Source organism: Diadema setosum, chromosome 2 (assembly GCF_964275005.1).
Source record: "Diadema setosum chromosome 2, eeDiaSeto1, whole genome shotgun sequence".
NCBI classification, from domain to species: Eukaryota; Metazoa; Echinodermata; class Echinoidea; order Diadematoida; family Diadematidae; genus Diadema; species Diadema setosum.
In genome coordinates this window covers 5183192-5204959 of record NC_092686.1, presented here as the reverse complement: position 1 = coordinate 5204959, position 21768 = coordinate 5183192, and the positions used below count along the sequence as shown (strand labels likewise).

Genomic DNA, 21768 nt, shown 5'->3' with positions numbered 1-21768 from the left:
CCCATTAATGTTATCAACGCTGATGTTTGTCAATGAAGGATTTTTCCCCCCAGACATCTCCCGAATTTGCTGGAACCACTTACTTGGGTTGTCCTTTTTCCAGATGTTGAACGCTATCGACGTAATGATGTTCTTTTGCAGCTCTGATTGATTTCACTTTTGACTTTGTTTCGCAGCTGAGCCCAAAGGCATCGCTTATTGTCTGAGAGCTCTGAGGGCTCTTTGTCTTTGGCAATGAGGTGCTTAATGCGAGGAGCGTGTCGTAGAGGGCAGTGCATTTTTCAGATGCATCATGGCCTCACGCTCTGCTTCCGGGCTCCCATAGAAACCTGTGTTAAATGCAGCATATTCCATGAATCATAAAAAATTAATCGAATCATAGAAACTTTTTAAATTGAAGTAGATGAAGGGAAATTTTCTCTGCTTTCAAGCAAACTACATAGTTTGGGATGTTTGCCAGCTCTAAAAAAAAGTTAAGAGCCTCCATACGAGACTAGTCATCCAGTCACTCTCAAAAATGATAAAAATAGCAAATTACCTCATACATCAATAAAAATTCATTAAAAATACAAAAACCCTGATTCATTCAATTTCTTCATAACCTGCAAAAGCTCCTGTCCTCAAGCAATGTCAAACACTACCAAAAGTGGCAATTTTCCACTTGACTGATTTTTAATGATTTTTTTGGTAAAAAATAACATTACCTCATCTTCGCGAGTTGAATTAGGAGCGTGAGGCCGCATCGGCGGCGTAAACTTCTGACCAATCATGGTTCAGAATCCATGACCAGCATTTTCTGATCTTACTATCTGGCATTGGGCATACCAGTTACTCGCTTTCGTGTTGTGTTACAAATGGGAACATGGTTGTGAGGTTTGACCATCGCACAGCGGGGGTCGCTCAGGTCTTTTGGTGAAATAATTTGAGGGTCATCATACATATCAGAGATGTTGGTGATGATTTTGTCAAGGATAGCGTTATCTCGTGTAGGCTGTTTTGTGATTTGCACAAATGAGTTTGAGACAATTTCTTGCAAATCCAATCTATTGAAGTCACCAAGTATGATCTCTCCCGTGTTTGCCTGGATTGTAAGGGGGCTGTCAATTGTGGTATTGGTGTATGTAACTAAGGTGGCGGTATTTGGCTGTTTGGGGGTAGTAGAATACTCCAACTGTGATATTCGACGTACTTTTTGGAAGCCTCAAGGAGCGGAGTGTAAACCACGTGGTGACAAGGTTTGCAGGATTTAATACCCGTGTAGGTCCGGAGCAAACATGGCCGTTCATCCTGTCAGAATTCGGAAGATAAGGCGCTGCTTTCGTGTGCCGGCAAAGTACCTCCTGTTATTGTATCAGTCGGTGATTTACTTGCATTCCACCCAAACGGAGTTAATTCTTGCTCAAAATGTCGTGGAATGAAGTCCTGACATAATCGTAAAACACCATAACTCACGATTTTCCTCCTATAAAAACACCTTTTTTTGTGGCAAGTTCCACAGCCTTACCAGGAGCCTTTAAGAAGTGTGTATGCAGCCTCTGAGGGCGTAAGTCGGAAAAGCGAAAATCCTTAAACACATCGTGTATACGGGGGTACTTTTTTTTAAGTTATGTTGGTGTGCCCAACAGATACCTCTAACTACGCAATGTTTCCCTAGACGGTAAATTCTCGGTATCGCCAATGCGAAAAACATAACATAACAAAACAAAACAAAACAAAACAAAACATTCTGCGCACGCTGAAGAGTCCTGTAAAAAATGCCATGTCAGAGATGCACTTTAGGATTCTTAGGGAGCACTGTCGCTTCCGGTTCTCTTGAACGTTTCTCAGGTCCCTTTTCGATTCAATGTAATTTTCGCCTGCTTTTTTTTCCGTTGCTGCTAGCGTTGTTGTTAATTTATTTGGTTAGAATTAAGCTTTAAAAAAAGAGTTTCAACATTCGATTTTACTGATTTGGGGTCACTAGAGGCATGGTTCTCTACTGCGAGGGTTCAATGTACTGGTCACATGATCATGATGATGGAAAGCGCAGAAATCTTCAACAGAATATCGAGTATACATCTGAATAAAACCGGAACGCGACCCAAGTTCATTATTTATGCAACCGAAACCGAATGCAAGTTTGTCCCTTGAGCTATCACACAATGTATCTACAGCGATGCTCGCCGCGCTTATTTATTTATTATTATTTTTTTTTGTACACCGTTGTTCGTCATTTTCTCTCCGATAGGTGGGAGCAAGCAAATATGATTTTATATATATTTTTTGTTTTTACAGATAATTATAATACAGGCCTACAATAAAAGTAGTAGTTAGTTAGCAATAAATACTGCAGAAAAAGATATCGTATTGTATAGCTTATTTTCATGTAACACATACGATTTCATTTCATTAAGATTTCACTTATGGCACTGAAGCCGATTACTATTTTAAAATAGTAATACGATGGTTAGTCTATCAGAGTTAGATGACCGTCTGAGATTGACCAAGACTTATTTACTTCCATGAAGTATCATTATTCACATTTTCTTCTGAAGTAATCCCAGCAATTTTCATAAATCTTTCAAAAAGGCGTCGATCCAGCTGTGTATGGGAACTGGTTGTCGTGGATTGAGTGCAGATGTCGACTGCGAGGTAAGTCTCCCCCTTTTGTTTTTGTAGCCACCACTTACATCCGATGTGTTTAGGTGAAAAGGACAAAATATTCCATACCTTGTCATGTTTGCCGAGATAGACCTTGTCAATGTTGTTGTCACTTTATCTTACTATTTAATGGCAAGAAAGGGTCACGCTTTCCACGAAGGAAACTTTTACTGTATTAGTAATAGAAGTAGAAGTAGTGTCAACGATAATAGTGGCAAAACATGCATGCATTATACAAAAGCGATTCGTTTTAGAACAAAATGTTTTGAAAGATTACCTCACCTTTAATAAATGATTGTTTACTACATGTACAGCATATACTGCTTTATTTCTACCTCCCAAATAGTGCGATTGCTACCGCAGGTGCGGGAAAGGCACACTTCAGATTGACTCGTGGCTGCAGTTTGCTGTAAAAACGCAGCGGGAATTGCAGGTGGGTATGTGAACCATACGGGGGAAATGACTTGTGGTGGCGTTGTGGGAGGGGGGGGGGGGGTGGGGCAGTGGTCCCGCTCTAGTACCGTGTGTTCATGGCACATGTCATACTAGGGAGGAGGAAGAGCTCTTCAACCTCCCTGGCGGTACAAACAACAGGCTCTTTCTGACGGACTCGCTCTTTGGGAATTACCCTAACCCTGATATTTACTACATTATATAACCTTATCACTAACCATTGTTTAGCCGGGGGGGGGGGGGGGGGGGGTGGTAATTGTCCTCGGTAGGTACTAGTAATTGCCCTGATACGCTTTGGGTCTGCCCTGAATTTACGTCTTGGCCCACTAGTCGTCTGGTATGCGATGAATATTGTTCTTAGCTATCATCCTAGCTATCTAGAGGGCTCTGATAGCTATCGCAGAATTGCGGCATCTGTTGACGAATACACCGCCAAAGAATGAAACATGGAGGCCCACCTCCATGAGTGAAATATGGCGAAAATACGTCACACGCTAGACTATGACGCACATTACGCCCTGCATGGTTAAAGAACAAATACTTTGAAGAATGAAGGAAAGTGCACTCGGGATCGAAGATGAATCACGAAATATTGTGGTATCATTGCCTTAAAGAGAGAGAGAGAGTACATACTATATGGTAGAGCAACAGGTGTGTGTTTTGTGTGTGCGTGTGCAGGGTGTAGTAGCGTTATGTTCAAGGACTAAACACGATGAGAGCCACTCTACTATTTTGATTATTGACTCTTCATTGACTCATCCGGGGACAATTGGGTCATAGGGAGTTTTCACTGCAGCATGGACCTATGTTGTAGGTCCATGACTACAGGAAGGAAAGACGGAGAAAACGCGGAAGCAATCACCTTTGACAGTCCCCGTGCTCGGACTCCCGTCCCCATATCTAAACAGTTTCGCTTTCCCATTAGGACGGAGGCGTGGGGACAAGATCGCTGATTGGCTGGCTAGCTGGCTGGCTCACTCCTGTCCAGCTGCATCGGGACCGAACGCTATTTTTTTGCCGAATACCGTACTCGTTTTCCCCAGGACGGGATGTTTCTCGGATTCGATCATGCGCAGAAGCAAATTTTGCACACGGCGCGCTCAAATACTGGCTGCGTCGTGCTTGCGAAAACTCCCTATTGGATGATGACAGACGCATCTGTCCCTTGGAGAGAGAGAAAAACAAAACAAAAACAAAAGTTGAACACTCGTAAAGTATATTACTCTTGTTACTTGATTATTGATAACAAAAAGTGATCCCCTGGAGGGTCATCCGGCTGTGAAATAAAAGGAAATTGATTTCACAGTCACATTTTATTTTGATTTTTCTCCTTTAGTGATGGTCTAAACTATTTCATGTATCAATCTTTCAAAACTACCTCACTTGACTCACCTCCTGTTTAAAGTCGTATTTAAATAAATGTAGACCTTAAGTCCTACGTTGTAAGCAGAACGAAGGGGTTCTTTTTAGCTAACTATAAATCCACTGAGGAAAGTAAGGGCATTATTCTCATTTCTTTTTGTTTCATTTCAACAGGTCGATATATCAATTGCAGACATGCAAATATTTGAGGTAAGTGATTTACGCTACATTTCGATTTTCACCCTGAAAGCATCACATGGGCTGTGTCGGTAGAAACGACTTTAAAGGGCCCCTGAGATCCTAATGCATGTTGATTTGTGTTGATTTATGATACCCTCAACATGTTTTTGTTAAGCATTTCAGTACTTAAGCAATGATTGACAGATGAGGTCATTTGAGGAATATTGGTTTGGAAGGATCTTTTTGTGAGCGTTCCCAAATAATCTGAAGAAATATAGAAGAAAAAATCATTAAAAATATATGGAATGTTTCAGGGCCGGCGCACTGTTTTCAAAAGTGTGGGGGCCCACTTCAGGGTTTCATGAGCTAACAAGGAAAAAAAAAAAAAAAAAAAAAAGGTCCTCAGCTCATATCTCCAGCTCATCTCTACCCGTCTACTTCCGGGTTTCTTCAGCTGACAAGCAAAAAAAAAAAAAAAAAAAAGGTCCTCAGCTCATTCTCTCCCATCCCATTGTAGTGCTTCTTACGTAATTCCTGGTTGAAAAAAGTGTGGGACCCAAAGTAATGGCACCTTATGTATTCCTTGGTATGGCGCACAAAAAAAAAAAAGTGTGGGGGCCCGAGCCCCCACGGCCCCCACGGCTGCGCCGCCTCTGTGTTTCTAGGTAATCGTTTCACCGCAAAAGTGCAAGATGTTGAGGGTATCATAAATCGACACAATCAACATGCATTTGGATTTCAGGGCCCCTTCAAAGATGGGATTGGGCCTCTACTAAATGATTTATTTAAAAGTACATGTATCCAAGTAAATCACTTACAATTACGCAAGCCAAGAAGATTATGTAAAACAAAAAGATAACTGCAAAGCAAAATACGAAATCCACACAAACAACCAGATAACAGGAAGTAGAAAAAAAAGGGCAATACGATAGTATCTCTAACAATGTCGTCATATCTTGTAAAAATCATTGAAAGTTTTCTTACACTGCATGCGTGAATATGAACATCCACTGTTTGCGTGTTGCAGTGGCGAAACAAACACTTCATGATGTTGGCTTATAGCGCCTTTAAAAGCCATTTGCGATACAGTAGGGCCTATACTATGGTGGCTTGAGTGTTATCTGTAATCACGTCATTCTCGCTCTTGTTTTTAGCTAAATCACGTCATACACAATCATGACTAAGCTATTGCGACTTTCTGTCTCCTTGTTTGTTTGTTTTTTCTTTGTATAGGCACACAATGCTTTCAACAACAGGGCGTATGGGTCACCGTACGGAGGTAAAGAAAAATATCGTTCAAGACACAATACTATATACAATGTATATATTACTGTGAAATCTATATTTCATCATTTCAGATGTTCAACAAATCACTGTCACTTTCTCACAGCGCAAATGTTTACATGCGGTTTGAGACGAAAACAATTTCTGAAAGAGAAGTCTTCGTCGAGAATTATTGTTCCGTCCATTTTACATCTAAGGATGAAACTCGATCCTCTGTCCTCTGCAGTTAACTTTGCATTCTTTGATCAATTTTGACCTTTGCTGAACTTGGCATTAGGTGTAATTATTCTTTAATCATATTGCATCCTGTTATGAAAACATATTATACAGCCGACGACACATGTCACTGGCCACCGCCTTACAACGATCAGTGTCTGGGGTTAGCCAACCAAGAATTCAGTATCATCGACATGTTGAACATGGGCGTGAGGGCGGTATCCATCGATATTTGGTGGTGCGCAGACGCTGTAAGTGAGAAAGTTTCCATGTGTCCATTTGGCACTGCATATCATAATCCTTCGGTTTACAAGTATTGAAAACTTGACGCATTTTAAAGCTCTGAAGATGGGCAAACACACAATATAAATGTTTTACAGTCATCTACATATTTTGCACATTTGTGCACATTACACTTTCTGGTATTGGGTGTAATATGAGTATATTTATTAGTGGGGCTTTTCAAGAGCATGCAGAGTCGTATTCATATAAATGTACATTAGAGCTACCATCGTGTACATTGTACGCAGAATACTCACATCATCCGAATTTTCACTTGTATCCATTTACACGTGATAATGTCCATGTGCACATTGCAAACTATTATGGACACCTACATGTAAAATTTGTTAGAATCATGTCGATGTTCATCTGTGTTGTGAGTGAACGTTCACCTCAATAGCACTTAAAGCAAATGAGTGCTCTATCATTTCAAATCTTCAATTCGATTTGCCGACGATATCATGGCACAGAAGAAATAGCATTAGTTTGTCAAAATATTCCCCCTCCCACTTTCTCATAGTAGGAGACGCAAAGCGCTATATAGTGGACATCAAAAGTCTTTATATCCTCGATATCAACAATTACTAATTTATTCTTTTTATGCTCGTTCTATATGTTTGTTTAAATTCATTTCATGGCAAGTCATTCTCATGTTTCAATGTGAAAATTCTGAGCCAATGAGAACATTATTGGCTCAGAATACATTTATATACACAGGCCCTAGATTCTGGAATTCATTAAGTAGCGAAATAAAAAATTCTCCTTCTTTGTATTCCTTTAAGCGTAAGTTGAAATCCTTTCTGTTAAACCCTCTCTGATGTTCGTTTTTATTAATCAAGTTCCAACAACCACAGGGTTTATCATCCAACCATCAATCAATTGATTTCTGAATTCATTAATTTATGAAATAGCCATTATAATTTCTACACAGCTGTATGCATCCACCGGCTGTTTAAAGAATTTCTTCAATTACCTCTTCAATTCTCTCTTTCGTTTCTTTGATCAGCGTGTAGGCATTCTCTTTCTTTCTTCCTTCCTTCATTTCATTTTCCACCTTTCTGTCTAGTCGTGTCATGTTATTGTGTGTCTCCCGTTTGTTTCCGTCTTGTGTAAATCATACTTGTGTCCAGCATATACAAATAAGTATTTAGTTAGAGTTTCTTGAGTGGTTCACAATCTACAAGCTTGCTTTTTAGTGGACTTCTCAGTTCTCCTTTTTTTTTTTCAACTGAAACAAAGACTTGTATTATTTTGCGTATACAGAAAATGTTACTTTATTATTGTATCATTTGATATCATTTGTAAGTTGTGTGTATACGATTGTGATAATAACCTAATTCTTACTGTGTTGTGTTTTGTTGGAAAAAGGAGAATGAAATAAAATGAAATAAAATGAAATGAAATGAAATGAAATGTAATTATCTGTCATATCAAATGCATAAGAACTAGCATAGCAGACGATCGTATTTCGAGGCACAACTTAGACATGAGCTTACTAGTATGAGCCCTCAAAATACCTTTGTTGCTTCAAGGCGATGCGTTTTTTTTATTTTTTTATCATTCCTTGCAATGATTATTTCTACCAAAGTTCTAATGCAGACTGAAGTACGGTGTGTATAGTGATTCGTATTATGTTTGCAAATCACACACACACACACACACACACACACACACACACACACACACACACACACACACACAAATCCTGAACAGTTACATGATTGACTATTTAGGTTCGTTTATATGCTCAAGGCGAAATTTCAGAAAATGTAATTTGAGCGCGTAATTGTACATCGCATGCACAATTAATTTCATGTCACATGCCATTGTTTCGGATGAATCCCCCTAGATGTGGGCCGCTTATCTGGTTACCCAGATCTCCATTAAGTGTGGAGAGTCCAACGTATTGTTCTCTGACGTCATAACTGACATCGGACAGTGGCTAGACCGACCTGGGCATGAAGGAGAGTTCGTCAAGATTCAAATAGACGTAAGTGGAAATACACATGAAGAATGAAATCCAATGGAATTATGTTACCAGGTTTTAGGCTACAAAATAGGATTATCAGGACTTTGGATGATTTAGAAGTTAAAATCCTTGATTCAAGAAAACGATTGTCTTTTCGACGTTTGTTTGTTTTTTGTCTGTTTGTTTGTTTGTTTATCTCCATCTGAGAGATGGCTGGATAACCCATATTCAGCTACGTGTAGCTGGCCTTCCATGGGGTCCAGTTGGATGTGAGGTGGGACCACTTCACCGGGTTAAACGCCCTGCTCTTTGCGATGAATGAATGAAGCGGGATCTTTTACGTGCATGAGTTGTTACTCTCTCCAGGGAGGTGAGAGGAAAGCTCACCTCCCTGCTCTCTCTTACACGGGATCTCCATTTTATGTCCTATCCGAGGGACAGAGTGTTTTGCCTCTTGCTAGAGGGGACGATATGCTTACACACAACATTGCTCAGTCCAGACTCGGGTTCGAAACCGGGACGCGTGATCGTGAGGCAGACGCGCTACCGACTGAGCCAACTCGACGTCCAATTTGTCATGTTTAGAAACGATTGTTTGTCACCGCTCCATGTTCGCAGGAGAAGTCCGATCAGGGTCACGACGCCGATGTGAACGGTCCTCTGGAGAGATACCTGGGTCATGATCGCATCTTGAGTCCCGCTGATCTGCGGGATACCTACGGAGGCGTCTGGCCGACACTACTACGGATGAGAGAGGTATACACTAACAAAAAACAAGCAAATGAATAGATCTGCCCCCCCACGGAAGAAAGCAGTAACTGCATAACTGCTGAGCTGAGATAAATGCGATTTTGTGTTTTTTGCAGATTCTTTAAAAACACAGAAACATTCAAAAATAATTTTGTGGTATGATTATGCACCATACCTAGTTGTCTAACAATACCTAGGAAAAAATGATGTTTCCGTTATTTTTTAAATGTTATTTAGGAAAATGCAGTTACTGCGGTGGCTCACCCTTGATTCTGGGTAGTTTCCCCACGGAAAAAAGCAGTAACTGCAGACGGCCAGGAGTCTGCTGTTTTCCCCATGGAAAAAAGCAGTAACTGCACATGTCACATGACCATAGGAGGAGAATTGTTACCACCACCAGGTTATAAAGTTCTTCTACTTTCTGGTTAGTCTAGATCGATAAGATCTAGGACCTATCGCTAGACCTAGACTAGGTCTTGTAGATTGAATGGCATTCTGTGTAAAAATAAGGTAGACACCTATGTACCCTAACTGAACTTTGGAGTGCCCGGCCTGGCCCCTGACACATGACCCTGGACTAGACAATAAAGTCAAGTCTCTTCGTCTTAGATCCTAGTCGAACTCTGACGTTACACTTAAGCTAGACTACAGATCTATGCCCAATGTTAGTGCTAGACCTAGATCTATTACGTTAGATTAGGCCTACTGACATTTTGTCTATTAAACAGTTAACAATAGATTAGAATCTAGATCTACTCTGTAACTTGATCTGGTAGACCTATTTTAAACTTTAGGGCCTACATCTAACATTAGACTAACGTTAGTGCATTAATACTAGTGCTCATCTCCCTTCAATATATTTTCAGCTCACCTAGATTTTCTGGTTCTGGCCAAAGCCATGGCTACCATGACTTTTCCTCTGCAATTCATGATAGATTTACAGGCATGCCTGGACCGCAGAAACTGTGTGACAGCATGGTTAGCACTGGCATGATCACTCAGACTGTACCAGACCTGCAATATTGTGCATGCAAGTGATGACTGTGATGTGATGCAATGTTTAGCTAGTTACTGTATGCTGCAGAATTTATGCGCATGCAGCTGCTGCACGCGTATTCTGCACTTTGAGCGCGCTGAGTCTGCCAGGTTTGCTAGTCTCCAGAAAGAAGCTTTTTCTACAACTTGTCATATGAATCCCTGCGGGCAGAGTCAAGTTACTGGTGAAACAATCTTTTTATATCTACTCTCCTAAATTATGGGAGAAACTGCTGTTTACATTGTTTTAGAAAAAAAAATAGTAGAAAAAATAAATGGTATTAGGGAAAAAAATATACAGGAAGGACTATACAGAGTCTGAATGATAAAGACTAAATTGTTAGTTACTGCTTTCTTCCGTGGGCTTTGTTAGTTACTGCTTTTTTCCGTGGGGAAACTTGCAAAGTTGAATCAACTGGATGCAGTTACTGCTTTTTGCAAAAGTGAAAAATTGTATTTTTGGTCACTTTCATTTTTCTTTTTGCAAAACTGACCTATTAACATTGGAGAGCATTGGGTAAACTATTAATTTTTGCAAAAAAGTAAACATTCATAAAAATGTCAGTTACTGCTTTTTTCCGTGGGGGGGCAGAGATATGTTAAAGCCTTACAGGAAAAGCGAACGTGTCGGACGATCTTCTTTCTAAAAATGATGGGAATGTACTGAATGATGTCCAAAGTACGATAGAATGATATGCAACCGATGACGTGGGACACAATATTGTAAATTCAATTGTGGTTCACTTTGATGACGTCACTCTTTCGAGTAAAAATTCATTGTCCACATCTACAATTTTGATTCGAACAATAATGATTACATGCTAAAGGAGATTAATAAATGTTTGTGCTTCTCTCGGGATCAGTCATTACCGGACGCTATACTTATTCCAAGACGGTCAAGTTTTGTACTGAAATTGTATTTTCTGGCATTGTAGTTTACATTTTAAGTGTGTCTACACAATATACACATATCTCACAAAGAAAGGCATAAACTTTTGAAAACAGAAAATTTGCTCCTTCGTAGTTGCAGTAATCTAGACTTCCAATAATTTGACTTTGCGGGTGGGAGGCAGAGGCAGATCCAGGAATTTCGTAAAGGGGATGCCTTTACAAAATTAAAGGGAGCGCACGCGCCCCCTATTTTCCTCACTATTTCTTCTGTTCTAGCAACAAAAAGAAAAAAATAATAAACGAGACATGAAAACTCGTCACATTGAGGACGAGTTAGGTGATACGCTTGTGGTCATCAGATGACAGTCATCTGTGATCGACAAAGAAAAGAATGTGATATAGGCACCTTGAAGTTATATTGAGCGTGCATGCGAAACCGTTTCTGTAACCACTCGGCCACGGGTCATCCACGGAAATGGTAAGACAAAAAAACAACAACAATGTATAGATATAACAGGGGGAAAGTCAATGCCCACTCAACTAACGTGGCCGTGTGAACATCTATTGCATTGCTAGACGGAAAAGCGGCCTTGTAACGACTGAGGTCGCTATGCCATTTCTGGCAACTTGGGAAAAATACGTCCCGCAGACATAAAACCTATAATCGGGTGGTTTTGATACCTTGCCTTTAATCACAATTTTCAATGTAATGACGTCATCAAATTACAAAACAATGACATCGTCTTGAAAGACAATTGTTCAAAGTACAACACCTCAGTCGTCGTCATTACATACTATGATCGCTTTGACAAAGTCAACCTGCAAAATTTGCTGCAGTCGAAGCAATGTGGTCTCCAACACACAAAATAGAGGGATATGGCGTGTGTGTGTGTCTCTGTGTGTGTATAGGTGCGTTTATATACGAACGTGATTTCTACATGGACGAATATGTAATACAAAATTGAAGAAAAAAAAAACAGTAAAGTATCTAAGTATTTTGTTTCGTGATCTTGTGGGGTTCGAACCCGCAACCTCACGTCTCTGAGAAGTCGCCTTTAACCACTCGGCCACACGTCTCGACGGGAAAATATGGGGAACGTTATGGCCTTGAAAGACAGTTGTTCAATGTATAACACATTCATCGTACGTTGTCAGTTTGCTACTGACACGACAATCTACCACATGAAGATGAGGCAGGTATTAGTACCTGTATGAAATTATTATAGGCATGGTTATCAAATTGCCCTAAAATTTCCTTATAATTGCCTTATTTTTACACACAGTTATGCTATCCCTTTAAACTCGTCACAGTTTAATTAGAATCATTAACATCATACATTAGTACCTTATTCAGTTCCATAGCTGATCACGTTTGCTAATCAATTAAGATTAATTGTCTAGAATGTGTTATATGGCCAACCTGTATACACACGTATATACACACACACAATGCTAAATGTATGTATCAAACATCTGTAACACAACTTTGAACTAACTGTAGGAATTATCGCTGCACTTTAATATCATCCATACTTTTTATCACTATCTGAAACTCCACAAAAACCACTAAATGACAAATAATCATCAATACAGAAGACTGAATACCTTTTTAAAAATGTATAGCTTGTTACATGTATAAATCAGCACAAAGTAACCACGACTACATTGTGTTACTGAATTGATATGAACAAATTTCACTTTGTTAAATATACTATATCAGTTTGAAAAGCCCAGCCTGCAAAATTTTGCAGCAGTCGAAGTAATGCAGTCTCCAACGCAAAACAAAGGTATACTGTGTGAGTGTGTGCGTATAGGTGTGTTTACATGCAAACGTGATTTCTACATGGACGAAGGTGTAGTACTCCATTGAAGAAAAAAAGTAAAAGAAAAAAAATATTTTCTTTCGTGCTCTTGTGAGGATCGAACCCGTACGTGTGCAACCTCACGTTTCTAAGACGACGCCTCTAACCACTCGGCCATACGTCTCGACGAGAAAAGTAGAGGAACGTAAACTTATGTACGTGAAAGATGAATCAGGAATCGTTTGGTCCGCATTCCATTCTCATTTTCAGTTTTAAACTGCAAAATTGTCAACCTCATGAGAAGATTTCAAAGAACAAAATGCATGATTACTGCAGCTTATTGTCTCAGCTACAACATACTTAAATTTCAGAGGAAATGAAGCAAAATCAGCTGAGATAAAGGTGCTTAAACGTTGTCAAGTCAATGGATGGTTTTAAAAAAAATCACCTCCCATAGACATAACACATAAACTTGTCCGATTTTGCATCTTTACTTTCAATCACAATTTAAAGTATGATGACGTCATCAAATTTCAAAACCATGACATAGACTTGAAAGGCAAATGTTTAAAGTACAACATATGTGAATTTGGGATAATATTGAGCTTAAACAACAGAGATACGAGCAAATGAATGTCAGAAACAGTACCTCAAAAAAATCAATTCCACTTTTTTTATTTAAAATGACGATATGATGACGTCATCGCGTTTTCCTGGCAATATTGATACTAGCAATGTTATTTACAATTCACATACTTTTGTAATATGCAATAGAAATATAGGGTCAACGGACGATTTAAAGAGCTATGGCTAAATAAACAAAGACATGTTTTTTCACTATATTTGCAGAAAGACGCGCACGTGGAATTTCAACTTTGACGCCAGTGCATTCCTTTGTTATAGGTCGAAATCGATCGAAAATCAATGGATGTTGTTACTCAAAGTATCAGGAATCCAAATCAGTCAAAAAAATTGCATTTTCATGTTGCTTACGCCCTCTGCGCGCGAAATTGCGCGGACGGACGCGCACGCGAGAAAATGTTTGAAACGCTTAAAATTGTCTGAAACTTCGAGATTTCCCATTGGGAAGTCGTTTTGAGCCTTTTAAAATTTTGACGCGCGCTTACGCGCGCGTAATGATGACCTGTGTAACTAGCGTTAAAAAGTAAGATAGAGCGTGACCTGAACTTCATGTCCACCGAAAATGATACAGAAATGACATCTAGTTATGAAGTTATGATCGATCATGTGACAAGGTCCGAAAATCACAAAATGGCGCCTAGATGACGTCATAGATATGTTACTGTCATGAAAACCTTATTGTGGCTAGATATTGTTATGAGACATGTTGACTGAAAATTTCATGTCATTCCGTAATGTCATTGTTGAGATATTGACGACACAAAATTGTCCAGAAAGAAAGAAGAATAAAAAAAAATAAAGAGAGATTTTGACAATCACAATAGGTGATACGCTGATAGCGTATCACCTAATAAAATAAAAAGGGGCGCGCTCCCAGTGCACCCCCTCTATCAGATTCACCACTGGGAGGTACGAATCTATAAACATAACAAGACTGAAGAGTATAAAATGATAAGAAATATCGCCCTTATTTTTGTCTATGGGGAGCACTTTTTGTCGAAACTGAATACATGTAAAAAGACAATTTCACAGTCGACATGCAAGAAACAGAGGCATTGTAACCCACTGTGGCGTTGTATACATGTAAGGGGGGTGTTAGTGCGTGTGTGTGTGTAGAATAAAGTCACTTGTCAGGATGGCTTATTCTCACCCCGAATACATAATTTCATCCAAATGGATATATCACACAGAAACATTAAACAAACTAAATATGTGGGCGTCAAAGCAGTGACAAAGACAATGTAGTACACATTGGATTACATTAATCACCTTGTTGGTGTTGAGATTTATTCAAAGTCAGGCATCAGAGCAACCAGTTTGATCTCTTTTAACCATGAAAAATAAAAAGAGTTATTATACATATACAAATGACAGAGATAAGAATGTACTCACATATAAGTCCACTCTGATATTCAATGAAGGGGATTTGGTCTCTACCATTCAATATTCGCGCAAAATGCTCATAGATACTGTCCTCGCGGTCGAATTAACATGCTAACTGATGGCGAATCTCGTTGGAGCGCTCAGTTCATGAAGTGAAGAGGGTCCGCGAACGATGACCAGAGGACATCTCTGCGTTGAGTTGACTCACAGTTGGGGGGGGGGGGGTCCTTGTCCAAATGAAGGTTACTTTGGGCTTGCTGCAAATTCTTGAAGCTGCATGTCTGGTCCACAAAGCACTAAGTAGTCGTTTGACTTCTCCTTAGATCGACCAACATATATCACAGACCGTTTCGAATGTACAGCAAAGCGTCCATAAAATATCATTCAAAACATCTAATCAACTTGAACTGATGTACAGTGGACATGACTTAGTTATGTCAGGACGGAACTTCGTGTCAATGCAAAACGTTGAGTTTCTCCACTAAAACAAATAAGTATAACAGCTTGGTCTCGGAGAAACTGGAACACGTCCTTCCACTTCACAGGGCTTGGGGAGAGAGACTGACCCGAAGTCTTTTCTCCAATATATAGGCCCTACTATATATACTTTCCTGTTCCTACTATCCCATAATACTTATCTCTGGTATCGTACCCAAGCTTTCCTGACTAACCCTTCTCAAAGAAACTTTATACAAAAACTTTATACAAAACTGACCATGAATGGTAAGGGAGAGAGAGAGAGAGAGAGAGAGACTTAATACAAAGCATTTTACATGTATGCTCTACTCTGGTTCTTTGTACGGCATCACAAGGTGGCAAACTTCAAAGTAACATAGAACAATACCAGCCACTTTTATGTGGTTTTCTATCTCTAAGTCACTGTCCAGTCATTGCCACTGTCCAGTCATTGCCACTAAATCCACTATTCAAGTAGGGTGGCTGTACCTCTTTTGTTTCATAAACTCATTCAACCTTTAGGTTGCGTGGTGGCACTATATAATACACTGTGTACCAAGCAGCTATTGTATCTTGGTAATGAATAGATTTCAGCTTTCTGGTTCTACAAACACTATGTACAGTAAATTTCGCAAGTTGCTCCATAAACTTATATTACATGTCTTGACAGGAAAGCTATATTCCAGCTTCCTGCCTGTACTATATCTCCAGTAAAGTGGGCATGTTACTCCACCACTTTACATACCTCCCTGCTTTGGAATCATGACTTCCACGTCATGATGATAATGCATACCATGCATCTCGCATCTGGTATTGCTATTTACATATACACAGTACACAAAATATATTATTTACAATATTCATTTAAGAGTGTGATGCCACTTCAGACACCAGAGTTGCATCAGTCACATTCATTATATTGCAGTGTTTGTCTACTACTACCAAAAAAAAAATCCCAAAACCACTTTGAAATTAAATTGTCATGAAAAGATCTAAATTTGTGAAGGACTAATAACATGCATCCAATCTATTGCTCAGACTATCAATCGAACTCAAGCACGTAAAATCACGAAATCGAAGCATGGACATAAAAGTTCATATGAGATGCATGTGCCACTATACAGCCACTACATCAAGCAAGTGTACCCTCATTCAACCTTGTCATCTGTCGGTAGCGGGTTTACTACTGCTTTGACCAGAACAATCTTTCTATGTTTGAATTCGGTCATTCAATGTGCACTTGACCAATTAACTCCAAAACAACCTTGCGAGATGTAGTGCTTCACAATATTCTTAAGTGTGGCAGCATAAAGCAGCATAAATGTACAAAAATATAATGACTTGCAGACTCATGAAATAGATCTCAACACCTACTTTGACAATCCCACTCCTGACACCAATTTATGTAAGGGGGGTGTTAGTGCGTGTGTGTGTGTAGAATAAAGTCACTTGTCAGGATGGCTTATTCTCACCCCGAATACATAATTTCATCCAAATGGATATATCACACAGAAACATTAAACAAACTAAATATGTGGGCGTCAAAGCAGTGACAAAGACAATGTAGTACACATTGGATTACATTAATCACCTTGTTGGTGTTGAGATTTATTCAAAGTCAGGCATCAGAGCAACCAGTTTGATCTCTTTTAACCATGAAAAATAAAAAGAGTTATTATACATATACAAATGACAGAGATAAGAATGTACTCACATATAAGTCCACTCTGATATTCAATGAAGGGGATTTGGTCTCTACCATTCAATATTCGCGCAAAATGCTCATAGATACTGTCCTCGCGGTCGAATTAACATGCTAACTGATGGCGAATCTCGTTGGAGCGCTCAGTTCATGAAGTGAAGAGGGTCCGCGAACGATGACCAGAGGACATCTCTGCGTTGAGTTGACTCACAGTTGGGGGGGGGGGGGTCCTTGTCCAAATGAAGGTTACTTTGGGCTTGCTGCAAATTCTTGAAGCTGCATGTCTGGTCCACAAAGCACTAAGTAGTCGTTTGACTTCTCCTTAGATCGACCAACATATATCACAGACCGTTTCGAATGTACAGCAAAGCGTCCATAAAATATCATTCAAAACATCTAATCAACTTGAACTGATGTACAGTGGACATGACTTAGTTATGTCAGGACGGAACTTCGTGTCAATGCAAAACGTTGAGTTTCTCCACTAAAACAAATAAGTATAACAGCTTGGTCTCGGAGAAACTGGAACACGTCCTTCCACTTCACAGGGCTTGGGGAGAGAGACTGACCCGAAGTCTTTTCTCCAATATATAGGCCCTACTATATATACTTTCCTGTTCCTACTATCCCATAATACTTATCTCTGGTATCGTACCCAAGCTTTCCTGACTAACCCTTCTCAAAGAAACTTTATACAAAAACTTTATACAAAACTGACCATGAATGGTAAGGGAGAGAGAGAGAGAGAGAGAGAGAGACTTAATACAAAGCATTTTACATGTATGCTCTACTCTGGTTCTTTGTACGGCATCACAAGGTGGCAAACTTCAAAGTAACATAGAACAATACCAGCCACTTTTTTGTGGTTTTCTATCTCTAAGTCACTGTCCAGTCATTGCCACTGTCCAGTCATTGCCACTAAATCCACTATTCAAGTAGGGTGGCTGTACCTCTTTTGTTTCATAAACTCATTCAACCTTTAGGTTGCGTGGTGGCACTATATAATACACTGTGTACCAAGCAGCTATTGTATCTTGGTAATGAATAGATTTCAGCTTTCTGGTTCTACAAACACTATGTACAGTAAATTGGGCAAGTTGCTCCATAAACTTATATTACATGTCTTGACAGGAAAGCTATATTCCAGCTTCCTGCCTGTACTATATCTCCAGTAAAGTGGGCATGTTACTCCACCACTTTACATACACACGTGGATGGTGATGAATATAGCTTTTATTTCATTGGCCAAATTTCTCCACTATGTATAAGCGTCGCACAAATACAACGATTTTTTTTCTTTACCTATGTCACGTGTTGTCGAAATACATGTAAATAATTTGATGCTATATCCGTTTGGAATATCAGTAAGAATATCACTTCGTCGAAGTGACTTGGATTTACCGTATTGTTTTAATTTCTACAGGATGGAAAACAGGCAGTAGTTGTCGGGAATCCTGATAGGACGCACCAGGGAAAATACATCCACGTTAAGAGATGTCAGTCAGCTCGTGTGAATGAGGTGAAGCATTTACTGTCATTTCCTCAAATTTCTTTTTTTTTTTTTGGGGGGGGGGGAGGTGGGGTGGGGTTAGGGGTTAGAAATCAGTTTTAAACAAAGGAGGAAGGAATGTTTTTCAAGAAGCAAGCGTTTTCAGGGCTGGAGATGGGAGCATCAAAATCGATACAGAATCAGTATATGCACCATTCCGAGTTCAGCACTATTATATGCAGTCTAATGGGAAATATTACATGGCCTTAAAGGGAAGATAAACCCCAAGAACAATGTGGATTGAGTGAAAGCAGCAACATTATTAGAACACATCAGTGAAAGTTTGAAGAAAATCGGCCAATCGATGCAAAAGTTATGAATTTTTAAAGTTTTGGTGTTGGAACCGCTGGATGAGGAGACTACTAGAGGTTATGACGTATGAGTGGACTACAATATCAAGAAAATATAAAGAAAATACTACAAAAATCCATTTTTCATGAAAATCACATATTCCATCAACTTGATATTGACATAATGTTAAGGGTAGCAATTATTCCCCCTGCTTTCTGAAAGCGGTTGGTCCACTGCTCTTTCATAATTCTAGAAAAGTTATTTTTTGTTGAATATCCTTTATATTTTCTTTGTATTGTTGTCCACTCATACGTCATATCCTCTAGTAGTTTCCTCATCCAGCGGTTCCAACACCAAAACTTTAAAAATTCATTACTTTTGCATCGATTGTCCGATTTTTCTCAAACTTTCACTGATGTGTTCTACTTATGTTGCTGCTTTCACTCAATCCACATTGCTCTTTGAGTTTACCTTCCCTTTAAAGTTGACACGGATATCCGTTGCCCGAGCACTGATCAAAGGGCAACAAAAATTCATACCTTTTGAACTGGTCGTCAGATTTTTCTTTCTTTCAAACTTGATGCACTGCTGTGCTATTTCTGCATTCCCTGAATCCTTGATGACTGCAATGGGAGGACAATTCTTCTTCCAAAGTAAATGAATTTCTATTTTCAAGATTAAAAAAAAGTACCCCCTTTTAAGGAAAATTCAGAGTTTAATGGAATGACCGAAGAGTTTGCAGTTTGCTACCGAAAAATATGCGAGAAAGCAAATCTATATTCCAATTGTTGTTATCTCACAAACTCTGTCTGCTCTTTTGCAGTTTACCTCGTACCCACAGTGTGGCGGGAAGAACAGCACAAACTGCCGCCGCTTTCGCAGCGACGCCACACACATAAACATGTAAGTCCGTGGGGGGGGGGGGCAGTAATCATAAGAATAAAGAATTGTGATAAAAATGGTGGTGATATGGCGAAGACAATGATTTGATATAAGAGAAATAAATTTTTCTTTGTGATTTCAAGAAAAACATGTATAGTGAAGACTTTTGTACAGGTCATTAGGAGGCTTTAGAGGTGATAAAACCTCAGATATTTGATCATGGTTGGTGTTGGTGTTGGTTAAATTGGTGTTGCGTGAAAACTTTAATGCCTCTAAACTTTGTGATGCTTTGTTTTATTTTGATTGAAATGCTACCAGTCTCCCTTTGATTTTCCTCTTTAACGAAGCTCAAACATCGGCTTGAATTTACAATTGTGCATTTCAAAGTGAGTTATTCCAGAAGAAAACTAGCATATTAACTTATCGTTTTAGATTTCATGTCTTCTACGACGGACCCACGGAAGTTGGAGTGATCACGGATCTTTCGGAGATGGTGAAGTGTCGCATCAACCTGCCGGCTATTGACATGGTCAGTCCACAACTCATGGAGACCGCTGTCTTCACCTGGGCCAAGGGGGAACCAAGTCTGGAGCTAGATGGAGACTCCTGTATCATGCTCAGGTGAATGTTACCTATCAGAAAATATAATATGATCATGTTGTATAAATCAGGATATGTTCACAGAAAGAGAGAGACGTTGTACACAGCAGAGGTAGATAACAAGGAATATCAGCGTCACTGATGGAACATGCATCTTTCAATTGAATTCAATCCATTGAAAAGTTGTAAGCAAGTTATTATGTAAAACAAATTGAAAGCATAGCATACGTGCATGGTGTCTATCAATTTTCTATTCCACCTTGATGAATTTACGACTTTAAAACATGATCTTGCAGCCACGGGGACAGTCGTTGGTATACTTCGGCAGACTGCACTCGCTCGCTCAGCTACGCTTGCGAAAGTTCGTCGAACCCTGAAGAATGGACGGTCAGCGAGAGAACGGGTCCATATGACGTAACACAGGACCTCTGTCCCATTGGCTACAAGTTCAGCGTGCCGCATAACGGATACCAACAACAAAAGGTGGCTCCTTGATACCAATATGTTTTTGATGACTTTTCCATCAGCATGTTTACTAGGCTACAGTTATAATGTCAAAAAGGAATTAGACAATATTGTTAACATTGTTACAACAGAGAATAGTAAATAATTGTGTTATTGACAACTACACTTTGCAGCATAGAATTAACTTAGCATACTACTAGCATGTAGATTATAATATCATATACCAGGTCTTTTTTTCATCAGTATTGAACGTCAGACATATAGGAGGAATAATCTAATTATTTTCTTTAAGAAGTGATGAGAAGTTATTCTCTGAATAAGAACAATATGAATTGGAAGGATCTTTGATCTTTTTTAAACATATCTGGTTTTTGTTTGTGTTTTTTTTTTGTGCGTTTTTATCTTTTCGTCTGCTAAAATAAATTTTCAGTGTTCATGATATTCTGGTTAATTTGCATCCACACAGTTGATCGAAGCAATGACTGCGACCGGCTCGGTGTGGTTGAACTACTCGCCTTGGCTTCCCCGTCGATCCCCCACCGAGGCCACCCCTGATCCTTCGCTTACCACCAGTGGAACGTACACGTTAGATACTCCTCACACAGTGATGCTGGTGCTGATAACGGTGACGGTGATGGCGATAATGATGATGATGATGATGATTTTGTACTCATTAATACTTAATAGGTATATAAGAACTACTTAAAAGAGATTAGTTGAAAAACTCAATGATACATGTGCAAGCCAGAAGTACCTTTCCGAAGCTGCCTTTATAACGCATTGCGCATGCGCGTCATACATTGATGACGTGTCAATGTGCGTCACGTAATCTGGGCCCCGTTTCATATAAAGTTCATATGATAGCAAATCTTGCTGGATTGAGAATTGTCATGGTAATGACAAGAATTCAGCTTCCTGATTGGCAGCTTCCAGC

At 39.4% G+C, this 21768-nt stretch overlaps 1 protein-coding gene across 1 annotated transcript; it reads left to right on the top strand.

Annotated features, from left to right (window-relative positions):
- The first annotated feature begins 862 nt into the window (after positions 1–862).
- Positions 863–21540, top strand: LOC140237852 (uncharacterized protein MT2135-like). The gene is made up of 13 exons (XM_072317787.1): positions 863–904; positions 2569–2631; positions 2987–3073; positions 4630–4665; positions 5869–5914; positions 6250–6386; positions 8267–8407; positions 9005–9142; positions 18471–18566; positions 19711–19790; positions 20202–20390; positions 20666–20852; positions 21301–21540. The coding sequence occupies exons 1-13, from the start codon at positions 863–865 to the stop codon at positions 21538–21540; spliced, it is 1482 nt and encodes a 493-aa protein (XP_072173888.1).
- Positions 21541–21768: the final 228 nt, after the last annotated feature.

Excerpts from the sequence above, each read along its gene's own strand:
- LOC140237852 (XM_072317787.1), top strand. The coding sequence starts at position 863 with ATGGTTGTGAGGTTTGACCATCGCACAGCGGGGGTCGCTCAG. Across the intron at positions 905-2,568 it reads GCACAGCGGGGGTCGCTCAG|GCGTCGATCCAGCTGTGTAT; the intron begins GTCTTTTGGTGA and ends TCTTTCAAAAAG. Across the intron at positions 6,387-8,266 it reads TTTGGTGGTGCGCAGACGCT|ATGTGGGCCGCTTATCTGGT; the intron begins GTAAGTGAGAAA and ends GAATCCCCCTAG.